The sequence below is a fragment of the Sorex araneus genome, chromosome 1 (genome assembly GCF_027595985.1).
Source record: "Sorex araneus isolate mSorAra2 chromosome 1, mSorAra2.pri, whole genome shotgun sequence".
Lineage (NCBI taxonomy): Eukaryota > Metazoa > Chordata > Mammalia > Eulipotyphla > Soricidae > Sorex > Sorex araneus.
The window spans coordinates 412,525,663-412,541,497 of NC_073302.1; the positions used below are offsets into that span (position 1 = coordinate 412,525,663).

The 15,835-nt window shown below is 34.5% G+C and overlaps 1 protein-coding gene across 1 annotated transcript in view; it reads right to left on the minus strand.

Annotated features, from left to right (window-relative positions):
- Nucleotides 1–438: 438 nt before the first annotated feature.
- Nucleotides 439–15,835, minus strand: part of PPP1R3A (protein phosphatase 1 regulatory subunit 3A) — a 47,700-nt gene continuing 32,303 nt past the window's right edge. The window contains exons 2-4 of the mRNA XM_004602081.2: nt 4,923–4,981; nt 4,706–4,830; nt 439–2,790 (exon numbers count right to left, since the gene is read on the minus strand). Of these exons, the coding sequence (XP_004602138.2) occupies nt 439–2,790; nt 4,706–4,830; nt 4,923–4,981 (2,536 nt within the window). The remainder of the gene's footprint in view (nt 2,791–4,705; nt 4,831–4,922; nt 4,982–15,835) is intronic.

The window sequence follows — 15,835 nt, forward strand, 5'->3', positions numbered from 1 at the left end:
AAAAGGTAATAAAAAGTCCTCTGCCATTGTCCATGTCTTATCTATTGCTATAAAGTCTATGGGGGAGAAATATTCTCAGGGGGGAAAATGAAGCTTTACTGCAAAAGAAATGAATGCAAGAAATGGCACTTTAAGTAGTGAAGAGATGTGAAGCATTGCAACTTCATAGCCTGCTAAGGAGCAACAGCTGTACCTAATTTCAACTTGACGTGCTTCAGATCTCATATTCATATAGGTATTTAATGATCCAAATATAATGGTTCTATATAGAATAATTACTTATATGAAGGAGCAAACTTCATACGCATTCCTTTTTAAATGATCCTTCAAGAGAAAAACTGCACTGGGTCTTTGAACAATGAATAGTCTCTTTCACCAGTCTAAATGTTTGGGGCTAAATAGCTTATCTTTTATGAGACAATCGTAATAGTGCTGAGGTTACTTCTTTTTGACAGTCTCTTTTTGTCTCCCTCCTGCCCATGAGAGCCAGTACAATGAAAACAGGTAGAACGCCAATCCGATCATTAAGTCATAGTGGTAGATGGTTGCAAGAAAGATCAGAAACAAAAGAAAATATGATATTTTAGAGTGCATATATCGTGAAAGCAGTGATTTGCTGCTGTCTGCTTGACTTTCTTGAGCAAAGAGACTTGTAGACAGAGAGCACTCAGATTCCTTGTCACCCAGTGATTGTTCAGAGTTTATTAATCCTTCATTTTCATGTTTTGCCTTTCCCATATTCTCAAAGGTTCCACTGATTGAAATCTTTGACCCTGGGGATTGTTCCATACCGTAGTCTCCTTGTTGACGAATCTGGCCTTCACAACTCTCTTTTCTATTTCCTGCTGTTTCTATTTCTGAATTTTTGGACATATCTCCCTGTTTAGTATCAGGATAAGATTTCTCAGTGTGTTGCACTGCGTTTGTTGGATCACAATTATATTCTGACTTCATAGAAATAGATTGGGGAGTCATAGGACTAATATTGTTCTCTATTTCGATTGCCTGTTTATCAGATGACACTGACATTTTAGAATGGGAATTGGAGATGTAAGAATCATTAGCAGAAGATCTATTACTATCTGACTTAAAAGCAGAATGAATAACTGTTTCTGTTTTCTTTGGTAATTCTTGGACCTGTTCTTGATCTTCATTTTCTAGAAATGTTTTTTTGACTTTTGGTAACATTCTCAAATGAAAATCAAGTTCTGATGCAGCTTTCTGATTTTCTGTGATGACCTGTAAGGATTCTTCCACAAATGTTTTACTCCCAATGCCACATTTCTTCACATCATATATCTTCCCAGGAGGGCACCTAGATTTGGTTTCTTCCGTGCCTATTTCATCTACATGTACCTTACAAATACCTAAACATGATTGCTTTTTAAAATCATTGTCATAGATTACACCTTCTGTATCTCGTTGACAAAGAGTATCATGTGAATTATCATTTCTCTCTTCATGCGGATCAAACACTGTTCCCTCTACCTCCATGGGCCTGTCACTTTGTGCTGTCTCTTGAGGTAGCTTAGCAATTATTGCTTTTTCTCTAGCAGACATGCTTTCTAGAGCAGTTTCTGATGTTGTCTTAATTATATAAGCTGTACCTGCTTCTGCTTCCTCAGTAACACCATGATCAGCTAGAGAAGACAGTTCACAGATTGCTGTTTCTTGGCAGGTAAACAATTCTTCTGTAGGAGTAGCTTTCAGACTCCTTGTAGTATCTCTTTTTTCCCACATGTCTTGACAATCTGCTAGTTCTTTGATCTGTTCTGTTCTACTTGTCTTCCTCATTTTTGTTTGTCCCTGACTTTCCACGACATTGCAACTATGCTTAGGCTGTTTATTCTCTTTCTGGTCTTCAGGATTAAACCAATCTGATTTTTCTTTTCCAATTTGGGACAGATCATCATTTCTCAAAACATTCCCGTTCCTTGGTGACCAAACTTGATCAGCTGTCTCTCCTAAAGGGGTGCCTTTAAAGCTCAAAAGATCAGACTCTGGGCTTGTTAACACAGTATCTTTCCAACTTAGATTTGTCCGTAGTGACGAAAACATATCTTCTGCGATCTTGTGACCAGAAATTGTATCTTTTCTTGGCAGAGTATCTAGGTCTTGGTTACTAGCACCAATCCCTTTCATACTTATTTCAGAGTGACCAGTCATTCTATCTTGGTCTTGAAAACTTGTATTTGATTTTTCATTAATGACTAAATATGCTCTTTGTCCCTCCCCCTCCTCTTCCTCACTCTTGCTATAAACTTTCTCAGAAGAACCCTTTCCTGTTGAGTCTTTTAAATGGAACTCTCTTCTTAAACATTCCCAGTCTTTTCCTTCTATTGTCTTGGCCTCTCCTTCTTGCTTCTCATTAACATCATCTGCCATTGGTTGCTTTGAGGAAAGAAAGTATCTTTGCATGCTACCCATCCCTTGGGCTAGATTAGCATTATCATCTAGTATGTCTCTGCCATTGGTATGTAGCCTTACATATTCATTACCACTGGTATCATTTTCCAACAACTGTTTGATTTCTTCCAAATTGGGAGTAATTTCCTCTGATGGTTGATGATCGCACTCATTTTCTTTGTGGTAAAGACCTCTGTTTAGTGAGTTTTCAACTGATGAATTTGGAGACAATGGCCTTTTAAACAAGTCAGTGCATGTTTCCTTATAGATGTTTTTCTTCTCTAGCTCCTCAGCTTTGTTTGGAAAATGGACTGAACCTGTTGAAAATGAATCCTTTTTATCTCTGGAAGCAGTTCTTCTGGTTCTTATTAAATGTTGATTTATCTTAAGAGATGAAAACAAACAAAAAATGATCAAATTATTTTAAATATATGAAAATTAGAAAAGTTTCATTAACATGGTTAATAATTCTCTGATGGATTTTTTAGATTTATCACTGGTAGATTTCCTAGATTTATTTCATTTGTAAATTTTGCACAAATTCTGGAACCTGGATGTTTTGGGGAAATCCTCGTACGTTATGACTTAGGAATGAGATGAATAAGAAAAGGGACCAAAATTAATCATTCTCCTTCCCAGTCTCCAAATATCACATTGTATTATTCAACTATTCTTGCTTGTCATTGCATTTTCTCCTCACTTAGGATATACACATTGATAGCTCCACGCTAATCAATTAGAGAGCAGCTCCTGGGTGCCCCTTGCTGCATTTACACTTGCTATAGGTGCCCCTATTACAGTTTCTCTTATTAATATGTTTTCTGCAAAGCCTCTGCAAACTATTAATAGCAAAACGTCACTCAAAGAAAAGTGAGGGAGTTAATGTCTCTGCAAATTCTGTTTTAATGACCCTCTGCCAACTGGTACTCAAATGTATTTGAGCTCTTCAGTGATGCCAACTGTCAGGATTTAACAGTGAGATGCCTGTGTGTTTTTTTTTTCTCCTCATAACTGACATTTGCATGATCTCAATAATTATATGCAAATCTTACGTTTTCCCCTTCTTCTCACATAAGGCTCATGTTACTTGTCAACTGCACAGCTGTCTTGTAAGCCAATGCCTGTGGGTTCCACAGATTTGGTTGTATTTCCATCTATTATAGAGCTTCATTGTTTTATGCATTAACGTCAGCATGGAGCAAATTAGCATCTAAATTACAGCTCCCTGTTCATTTATTGGACGTACAATCTCAGGAACTTCTAAATAAACTTTTATATTTGAGGCTGCTCATTGTAATGAGGTGCATTGGAGGAGTATGTGATTTTTTTCACTCTTTCATTATATTCTATGGTTTGAAGAAAAAATGGCGATGTTAACTTTCAGCTGGTGAAAATTCTCACAATGGGTGACAACTTTGTAGTTTCTTAAAGTTGGAGCATAGTAAATTGCATACTTTAGTGGTGCAGCTTCTATATATCACTATAGAAAAGGAGGAATGTGTGGGAAAGAGATGAGCTCTATTTTTTTTCTGTTTCAGCACTGACACTTGAGGAGGCAAATGTCATTTTAATCTTAGATGATTATGAATACGTGTATCCTAAGAATATGAGCTCCAACCAAATACAGTAAAGGATAAATTGCATTATGTGACTCATTTACTCTTATTCCTTCCTTTGTAATGAAAATGCTATCCAAATCACCACCTCCGCCCAATTCCAAATAGATTGAATGTTCGCCAAGTGTGAAATTCATGATAACAAATTTAATACTAAATTGTACATTACTGAATTTGTTTCCTGTTCAAAAATTATGGCACAGGCTATTTTCTCCTTACTTGGTAGTTTAAAACTCCCCAATGATATAGAACTTTGAGATTTTTATAAAGATGGAAGTAATTTTTTTATGCTGCTTAATGCAAAAATCAGACTTGTGTTGGAAGAACCCTAACAGTCACCCTCTCATTTTATAGAGTTTATGTTAAGTATACACTTGTCACAAAGATTAGAAATGCGCATCAGGATAGAACCACCTCTTCTGTAATTCCTACAAACTATTATTCGGAGCCTCTGGTAAAAAGATAAGAAATGAATGTCATTAATTTACCACTGCAGCGACCAGAAGAGAAGCACTGAAATCAAAGTGCCTTGTTGATCAAGCTACAGATCTAGGAACAGAATAGGTTGTGCTTTCACATTTGTAAATTATATTAGTTGAAGCCATTTAAAGGCAGGCATTGCAGCATCTTTCAAGCATAAATGGATTCATCTTCTCTAATACTGTGGCAACCAGAACACTTACCATCAACTCTAATTCTTTTTCATTATGTTCATCATGTTCCCTGTTTACATCTTTTACATTTTGATTACTGGATTCCAAGTCTTCCTTGTCTTCATGAGAACAAACAATTGCTGGAATAGAGGTATCTGAAAAGTTAATATAATTGTACCTATGTGAGATTTCTGTAGTTGTAGAGTTTAGGAAAACATATAAATTTGGTTTAAAAATTAAATATTACCTGTAATATTCGAATTCTCAAACTTATTCTTATCTGATGTTACTGGTGATTCTTCTTTGCTGTTAAAAGTAAAACAAAGCATTATGTTTTTATGATACTGCATCGTCTCAATAGCTTTTTGTGGAAAGAAATTTAATGCAGTAAATCAAATAAATACCATATAACTTTCTTTTTTTCTTGCATTACTTTATTTAAAAGATTAATTTGATTGCTCAGAATGATCAAATTATGTTTACTCTACAAATAGTAAACATTTGTAGACTTAAAAATTCACACTATTTCTGAGTGTGTTGATTACATATATGTAATACATATAACATATTACACATGTTATATAACCTATATAAGCAAAGTAAAATTTTAAAATATTCCATCATTTAAGAATTTAATCTTTGTGAGGGAAAATTTTATTTTGGTTTTAATGCAAAGTTTTATGAACTGACAATCTATTTTGTTATGGGTATTGGATTCTGAGGTCTAAATTATTTGCATATATGTGCTCCATTTTACTCAGATTCCTCTATTTATTTCGATAACCTTAATGATTTGTGTCTAGAAATAAGGAGGAAAAGAAACAAACTTATTAAAAACGGAAAGGAAGTTAAATGTTTACTCAATTAAAAATTTTAATGTCTGGTGTATAGGACAATTTTATAACCCAAGCTTCAGTATCACCTTTATAGTTATTCATGCTTTACTTCTTTTCTTATTATATGCTGTAAACTAAAAAATACAGATTTTTTAAAAAATGTTTAGTAATATTTGTGAGATCATTACATTTGGTTTTGTTTTCAAAACTAAGTAGGGAAAATGCTATTGCAATTATTTTGTGTATCGCTTTGTCATAGGTCAACCTTTAAGGAGTTATTGTTCTAGTATCCATGTTTTTTTTTGTTTGTTTTTGGTTTTTTTTTTTTGGTTTTGGGGTCACACCTGGCGATGCACAGGGGTTACTCCTGGCTCTGCACTCAGGAATTACCCCTGGCGGTGCTCACGGGACCATATGGGATGCTGGGATTTGAACCTGGGTCGACCGCGTGCAAGGCAAAAGCCCTACCCGCTGTGCTATCGCTCCAGCCCCAGTATCCATGTTTTTTATACTGTCTTATCTCTTATACTATCTTATATCGGGTGACTTGTCACAATGATTTTGTTACAATGAAAGAAATCTAGAGACCTCTAAATGCCTGATAAACTTTTTAGAAAAGTCTAGCCTTTGTTGCATGGGCAACTTTGATCAAAACCCAAGAAAGCATCATATTACAACAAGTCACAAGAAATGTGCTAATTCTTCCACTTTGACTATGTAAGAAGGTTAGTAATTATTTTATGTATTTATAATGCTTTTAGCTTTACTGTTGGCTTTACTAAAAGTATTTTGCACTTTCCTGTGTACCCATAAATTAATGTTTCCACACAAATAGAATTTTATTAGAAAAATATCATATTTGCATAATTAGTTCTTACTTAGTCTATTATTTATATTGTTTAATGAAGCCAACAAATAAATACTTTTTTTTGTATATTCGAACTACAGATTTAGCAGAACTTTTTTTTCTTAAGGTGCATAATACCTGTGTGTTTGAAAATAGGAAAACCATTGATGAGGCTGAGAGATCCTATAGTGGCTGGTGCACTGGACCCAGCTTAATTTCTTGCACCATGAAGTTTCCCATGCATCAGTAGGTGCAGGCCTGGAGGTTCCAGTATCAAAGGATTGCCTGGATATCCCCAACACTACAGGGTCCTGTAGTATTGCATCTCTGGGCCTTGTGCTAAGGAGATAGCTTGGGTAACAGAATCCCCAGTGGGGCCTCAGAATAAAAATTTTTAATTTAGTGGAGAATTGAGTAAACGATCACTGTATGACTGAAAGGCAAACACAAAAGCTCATAAGTTTGTAACTGCACCTCACGGTGATTCACTAATAATTGTTTTTAAATTTTTTTAATTAAATTTAATAAAATATATACACCATTGAACATTATTTCTTCTTCCTCTTTATTCAAATGACAATATTAGATTTTTTATTTGTAATGGAAAAAATAGTCATAGCCTATTAAAACCTTTGTTCCGTATTTTTTTTCTTTATGGATTACACTCGGGTCTCTCAACATTTACTCCAGGCCTGTGCTCAATGGTCACTCCTGGTCTGGGAGCAAGCAAATATAGTGCACAGCATAGGACTGGGTTAGTTTGCAAGTCTAGTGCCTTAATCCTTACCCTATCTGTCCGGCTCTGCCCTAACAAAAATCTTCCCAATCATTTCCCTAAATTGTCTCACTAAAATTCTATTGTTATTATTTTTTTTAATGGCTGTTTAAGAAAGAAGAAATAAAAGAAAACTGGCTTGGGGAGGAAGTGAGTTGGGCCACCTGGCAGGGCTTTGAACTAACGTCTGGCTCCCTGTCCCCAGAAATAACTCCTGGAAGGGTACTGTGGATCTCAGAAGATGGTGCTAGGGGCTGAATCCAGGTAGGTTGCACACAAGGTAAATACCCTACCTACTGTATTATTTCTCGATTAACAAAAACTGCTTTTGACAATTTTGGAGGTCAATAATTATATACAAACTGTGTACTAATATGCTGGTGTTATAAAAATATAAAGTAATAGAATCTTGTGTTCTGAAATATACTAGAAAGTGAAGTTGAAATGAATGAAAATAAAATATATCAAATATTTTTATTAAAAGCTATTAGGTGATATGTAAGACTCTGTGTAAAAGTAATAAAATTAGATTAAGAAATATCAAAAAACTAGTAAAATTGAGGCATATACCATGTTCATGAACAGGAAAGAGATAGGCACCCATAGGTGGTGCTAATAAAGAAGTACTGAAGTATGAAACACTAATATGGAAAGTGTTCTAGTCATGTTTCCTCTCCTCAATAAAAATAAATAAGGCGACATTCTTCTAAAATATTTTGAGCAGCCATCAGAGTTTGAGAAACTGTAGTAATCAATGGGAGATAAAAAAATAAGTCATCAGTTATTGTAACTTCAATGATGTTATAATGGAACGGTGAAGATAAACCTATTATCAGAGAATTTATTAAGTTTATATAATGTATATCATAATAAATAATTAGTATCTGATAATACTTTTGTTAAAAATGATGGAAACGGCCTGAAGGCATAGTGTAGAGGGTAGGGTACTTGCCTTGCCTGTGGCTGATGTGGGTTCAACCACAGAGCACCTCCGAGAGTGATGATTTCTGTGAGCAGTCAGGACTCAACGCTGCACACAGAAGGTGTGTCCCCAAAACAAATGAAAAAAATGAGGAAGGCACTTTGGGGTGAATTGGGGAGTTTTCACAAAGGAAGTTATAGTACAAGGTTTTAGGAAATACTGGGAGTTTTCCAATTCAAATAAAAAGTAAGGCCATTCAGAGTAGAGGAAATAAGTTTTAAGGATTTAGGGGTAAGAAACAAGACTGAGCAGAAATGTCTGAGTGCTGGGGCATATGATCTCCATGCAGGAGTCCTGGGCAGCATCCTGACACCACATGCTCCCCTGGAAATAGTCCTCAATCACTGCCAGTATCCCCCAAAAAATAGAAAGATAGAGAAGAGAAAAGAAAATTAAAGAAGAGAGGAAAAAAAGAAAGAGAGAGAAAAGAAAAAAATGGAGATAAAAGAGAGAAAGTGAAAAGAAAGGCTAAAGAGCCATCTGCAAGAACAATGAGATGTTCAAGTGATTTAGATTAAGTTTTGGAAAAAAGAACATCAAAGAACAAAAATAAGTTTGAAACCAGATTAAAGGGTTTAGAATGGCAGGCAAAATCGGTTTGAATTCTTTCTGAACTTTTAACCACTGTGGAAGGAGGGGCATTATACACAAGAGAGACATTGTCAGATTTACATTTAGGGACCAATCTCAGGAAGAACACTTTGGATACTCATAGGAGAGCCTAGATTCAAAGACCCACAGTGGAACAAGAAGAGCTATGAAACTCTGACCATTGGGCAAAAAAATAATGGGAGTAAAAGATGTTGGTAATAAGGAAACGGACAAAAGATCAAGTATGAATTATAGCTTTGGGTATCATATCCATACTATGAGTCTGCAAAGAAGTGCACTGGAATATTTGAAATGATTATAATATTCTTTTTTCAGTTATTGGAAGGATTTGACATAAGTAATTAAGATGTCTATTGATATCCATGTTGAAATGAAATATTTTTATAAGTTGAGCACAGTGGGTAGGGCGTTTGCCTTGCATGCGGCTGACCCTGGTTTGACTCTTCCATCCCTCTCGGAGAGCCCAGCAAGCTACCAATAGTATCCCACCTGCATAGAAGAGCCTGGCAAGCTACCTGTGGCATATTCGATATGCCAAAAACAGTAACAAATCTCACAATGGAGATGTTACTGGTGCCCACTCGAGCAAATCTATATGAGCAATGGGATGACAGTGACAATGATACAAAGGTTTTGAAATGTCTTTCAATATCTTTGAAATTTGTTTCATTTATGAGATTTAGCAGTGCTATATTGCCTATTACAAGACCTAAACAATGAAGAAGTTAAAACTGCAACTTCTGCGATGCAGTCAGTAAAGTCTTGAATTACTGTACAGCCTGGTTTCTGATTCCCCCTGGGCTGGGCCATATGCCTCAGGTGCGTATGTAGACATCACTTTCAGTCTTTCTCCTGATTCTCTCACGTTATTGAACACTCATTCAGCAATTTGTCAAATTATGCACACGTTTCTGGTTTATATTCTAGTCTTTCAGTGGAAAAAAAATCAAAATATTTCCCATTCATATTTGGTTTACTTGGGTTAACACTATTCTAAAATGCTTCCCCATTCATACTTGGTATATTTGGATTAATAATATTCCTAAGTATTTCTTAGCACATCTATGAATAATACCCAATGTACTTTGTTCTATTTGAGTACTCCAAATGGAAGAATTGTCAAAGAACTAGAAAAACAAACTACAAATGACCTTTAAGCTTCCAGTTGTTCCGGAAACTTGATACATCGCTTTTCCCTTCTAGCAAGAGCACCATAGCTCTTGAACATGACAGCAGTTCCAAAGAAATCCAAACCCTATTTCTGTAAATTCTAAATTAAGAGACATGTGCACCGTATAAGGGAGAGGACAGGAGAATGGCAATGCTAAGACATTCATGAAGTTCATAAAGTGACCATAGTAAGGCCAGATTTGCAAATCCTCAGATGATGATGATGTATATTAGAGAACTAAGCCCTTTGTATTCAGAGAAGTAATACAGCCCCTTTGGTAAATGATAAACAGTTGAGATAGCCATTTCTTCTCTTTAGTTCAAACTTCTGCCCCTGAATACAGTTCTCCTTCAATTCATTAGTTTTATGAGTTTGTAGAATGTTTATTGAACACACTATTATTCCCAAATCCATAAAATATATCTTTTGTGATGCCAAGGAGTGAAATCGCTATATTATAAGGAAGTTCTATTCTTAATTTTCTGAGAAATTTCCATACTCTTTACCATAGAGGATGAATCAGACAGTATTCTCACACACAGTGAATGAAAATTCCTTTTTGCTGAAAAATACATTTAGATAATTAAAACACTTTATATGACGGTGAGCTCAAAGGAGTCATCTATAATTTAACACATTAGCAAAATGTAACTTTATAGATATATATGTGTATATATATGTGTGTATGCATGAATGAAGTGGGAGAGAATCATGCTAAATGAAATAAGCCAGAAAGAAAATATCAAAATATGCATGATCTCAACCATATGTAGATTTTAAAGAAATAAAACTAGGAAATAGACATAATACTCCATGAAAACAAACTTCAAGATATCAGCTAATAGACCTGAGGAAGACAATGTGTGGGTGGGGAAGAAGGGACTTAAACTTGAAGGGATAATGACACTCTGCTGGTATGCGTGATTCAGTAGCAGTACAATCCTAGAACATAAATACTAATATTATTATGAAGATATTTTATTTCAAAAATACTGAAAACTTCCTCTCTAGAGCATCAATGAGAATGCAAATTCACACTCTGATGTCACTCAATTGATTTATTCAGCGCTAGAATTTAAGAACTATGTTAATATTTTTGGACAGGAGCGATAGCACAGCAGGTAGGGCATTTGCCTTGCACTCGGCCCACCCAGGTTCTATTCCTCCATCCCTCTTGGAGAACCTAGCAAGCTACCGAGAGTATCCCACCCTCACGGCAGAGCTTGGCAACTCCCTGTGGCATATTCGATATGCCAAGAACAGTAACAACAAGTCTTACAATGGAGACATTACTCCTGCCCGCTCGAGCAAATCAATAAACAACTGGATGACAGTGCTACGACAGTGCAGTGCTGCAGTTAATATTACTGCAGTTTCCAGCAGCAGGGTTATATAGCTTTTTAAATTAAGGTTTAGTTTTTAAATGATAGCACAAAGTAATCTAGAATTCTCTTATGTTCTGTAGTATGCTTAAAATCCATACATCTCTTCAATTCAGAGAGTTCTCAGAGACTTGTTCCACACAATTTAATATGATGTCTGATATGATAGACTGCCTAAACTCAGGGTAAATATCAGAGTTAGGTTATAGGCAGCAAATGTGTAACTCTATTCCGAGAGGAATTGAATGGTTGGCATTAAAATGTGTTGTTTTTAAAGTGAGTTGTGAATCTTATATATTAGTATTTTTAACACTTTTCTTGCACGTGCTCAGCAATGCTTGAAGACAATCAAACTTGGAATGCTTGGGTATCACCTGCTACTTTATAATAACCGACTTTATGATAAATAAATATTAAATTGCACATGAAGTTTGGACCTGTTCTCTGTTGAAACTTTTGACCTTATTTATTCCCTCTCTTTTTTCCCTGCCAAGGGAAAGGAAAATAGCTAAAGGTAGAACTTTGAAATTAGAAATAATAAATTGCTCACTTAAGATATTTTGCAACACACACTTAAGAACAGTACGTTACTATTGGTATTCATAATTTGAGTCAGAGATATACTGAAAATGTTTTCCGATGGTAAATAATCACAAATTGTATACTGCCTGTTTTTATAATTTTGTGGAGATATTTCCCTTAGAATTAACCTCATACTATTCTAAGATTTTAATACCCAATAAATTGGAGGAAGTAAGAAATTAAGTACCAAAACTGGTACTTAAGGAAAGCTTAGTTTATAATACACTGATGGACTACTAAAGCTTATTATCTATTCATGGCATGTTAGAATACCAGAAGTCTCCTCTTGATCGGGAAAAAAACTAAAAATAAGAAGAAAGATATTTAACCAAAAGATATTAGAGAGATGAATGCCTTGTGATTAGAGATATCAAGGAAAAAAATGGAAGAGATGATATGCTAGACATTCTTGATTTAAAAAGTACATTAGATCCAGGCCATTGATGAGAATGCCATAGAGAAAATCTAAATTGGGACAGTTACGTCATTAACATGGATTAAAATAAGGCCAAAAATAACCTCAAGAAAATAATGTCAAACATTTGAAATGACTGTATGCTCCCCACACACTCTAAATCTATGAGCTAATACCTATCATGGTGAGAAACATGGTTTGTATGTAACATCGCATGTTTGATCTTCAAAATGAAAGCTCTGGATTAAATTAGGGATGACAATCACTGCTGATAGAGCAGGGAATTAGCTCTCCAAGCACAGCCTGAGATAAGTCACATCACCAACCTCTATATAGTCAGGCAGTTACTACCTATAAACCCCTTTAGTAGGCTTATATTTATGAACTATTTGTCTTCTCATTTTTTATATTAATTGGCACTCAGTTATTTTATTAAATAATCCTGTTTTAAAGTCCTATATTTATATACTTAGTAAGATTTACTTTGTGAATATGTATTTGCAAATTTCTTTTTCTTTTTAAAGAAATATAATTCCTAGTAGAATCAACAGAAATAACAGTTTACTTAAATTTTGTTCAAAGATAAATTATAAATTAAGTCTTATAGTCAACATTATCATTTCAAATTGATAGAAAGCCTACCTGCAGTGTTTGTAAGCTAGTTTTATATTATTTGCAGTATGAATTACAAAATGATTTATTCCATGCTATTCTACGCAAAAAAAATTCAAGTGATGGAACACTACCATCTTCCTAACTGATTAGGAAAAATAAATGCATTAGATACTAATATATTACATGGCCTAATTTATTACGTTTAGACAGAATCACAACCCCTTTGCAAACCACAGGCCCCTTGAGTAAACTCTAGTTAAGCGTTCAAACATTCAATAAACTATGAACATACCACAACATCAATGACCAGATGGTCTTACTGAGTTATTTTCCTGCTTTTCCATAGAGCTCAATTACTACATTCCTAAAAATCTTCTTTTTATGTTAGAACACAATCCAATTGCCTTCACGCTTGATCCTGAAAATAAACTGAAGGAGATGGATGGTATCATGCCTTTATGATTGGAAAAAAAACTGCAGTAACAGAAAGAAGAAACTGAAAAACAGAACTGTGGAAGAATTTTTTGATAAATTTCTCTTCTAAAATTTTTTTTCATTTCCAAATCATTTGTTTTATATTAGGAATTACAAGTTATAATCTGCACTGTCATGTCAAAATTAAAGATTAATTTTGTTTTCCTGATAATCTATAGGAATGAAGAAATAAAAGACATTTTAGATTTGAGCCCATGTTTAAATTTAAGCCCTCTATTAAAGTTTTAAAAACAATTATTTCCTTAAGAATATCTAATGCACAACTAGACAATAAATAATGAACAACTAGTGCATAAATAAATAGTATCCTGGAAGTCCAAGTGTGAACCAAAACACTGTAGACAGACATGTGAATTCTGGAGAAATCTAGTAGGTAAACCAATTAAAGGTCATCTTTAACACAACTTGACACTTATTAGTGAGATATCAAGATGTTTTAAATAATGGATACTGGAAAAATCACTGTATTACTGTATCACTATCATCCTGTTGCTAATCTATTTGCTCGAGCGGACACCAGTAACATCTCCATGTGAGACTTGTTGTTACTGTTTTTGTCATATTGAATACGCCAAGGGAATTTTGCCAGGCTCTGCTCTGGGGGTGAGATACTCTAGGTAGCTTGCCGGGCTCTCCAAGAGGGTCAGAGGAATAAAATCCGGGTTGGCCGCATGCAAGGCAAACGGGCAAATACCCTACCTGCTGTGCTCCAGTCCACTGGAAAAATAGAGAATTTAAATTATACTAATATCAGGAAAAATGATTAATATATTAGGTTATAGTTCTTACTTTTCTTGTGATTTTGAGGTGATAATGTCACGCACAGAAAGAGCTAGGTGACAAAATTCTGGTAGATTGTTCATCTGAGTCTGAGTTTTCTCTCTCTACAAATCACTTACAAAGTGACACTTAATAGCTTTACATGCTTTCATATTTCAAAAATTTCAGATTTTGAAGATTATTTTGATTGTTGTCTATTTCTATTTTTTGTCAGAATAAGTCCAAACATTTCTTCATAGTGATATTGCTTTCTTCGTGGTTGTGTAAAAAAATTATTGCATGTCATGAAAGCCATCTAATTAAACTTTAAAAAACTCCCATCTAATGTCTTCTCTTAGAATACACATGCAAATATCACCTCAGGGTTTTAATTTCTCAACCTCAGCTCTGATATTCAAGCTCTTCTGTATTTGTATTTTTATATTAGAACACTAATTTGTTTTGAAAACTGTTTTAAGAAATGATAATTCAATGTGTAAGTTGATATTCTCAACATATACTTGGGACGGTTAGAAGGACGGCAAGCTACAAAGGGTTCTGAGAGTCCAGATTTTGAATCATATCATTGATTTCAGAAGCAACCTGTCTAAAAAGAGATTTGTTACCTAGCTTGGGATGAAGGTAGGAGACCACAGTGAACATCTATACCCTAGATTCTTCAAGAGAGTAGTAAGTTGCAAGTAGTTGGTCATTTGTTATTTTTTTATGGTGAACAAAATTTCAAACCTTAACTTTTTCTCAAGCTTCTATCCCAGTTCTGTTTCTTGTCATAGTAAATCAAGTGAAATCACAAGTAAAATATTTTACTTAGTAAAAATAGTAGGAAAACAAGTTGTCAGTGCTTCTTTTAGGAAGCTATATCTTTGATGCTTATTAAAAATGTCATATATCTAAGATATAATAATTGGAACAACAAAAATAAAAGCATGCCAAGACAAATTAGAAATGGCAAAAATGGGCCTAGGTGATAGTACATTGGCGTTTGCCTTGCATCGGCCTATCTGAATTTGATCCCCCACATCCCAAATAATCCCCTGAGCCCTGCCAGGAGTAATCTCTGAGCACAGAGGCAGGATTAAGCTCTGAGCAGATGTAGCCCAAAAAAATAGAAAAAAAACAAAAGGAGAAAGATGATTAGTACCTTCCTGTGACTCTATTTAATTAAGTGATGAATTTAAAAGTCATGAGGCTCTTAATTTAGATTCTGGGACCATTTATTGATATTTAATTAATATCTGTTTAGTATTTCCTCTATATTTCAATTTTTTGTAGTATCAAGCACTGCTTTTTGTTTTAATAACTCTTTAGTAACCTCTGTGATCTGAAGAAATCTGTTGGAATTAATTTGTTTTCAAGCAATTCAATTTCACAAACATATTTTCAAACTAACTATTCTACTTATGCTAATCACAGAATAAATTAATATACCAGACAAAAGAAAAATATGGTAAATTGGATTGGCTGGTTTGTGTTAAAATCCAAATAAGAACCCTATTATCCAACTGGATTTGTATTTAACTGCATTTAAAAAGTTTTCCAGGCAGACTCCATAAGATCTAAAGCATTATTTCTAAATTTAATGCTTTTGTGAACTTACGTCACACATTAAAATGATCTTAATGCACCTTTTTGTCAATTCTTCACAATAGTTTTACAAAAGGAAGGGAG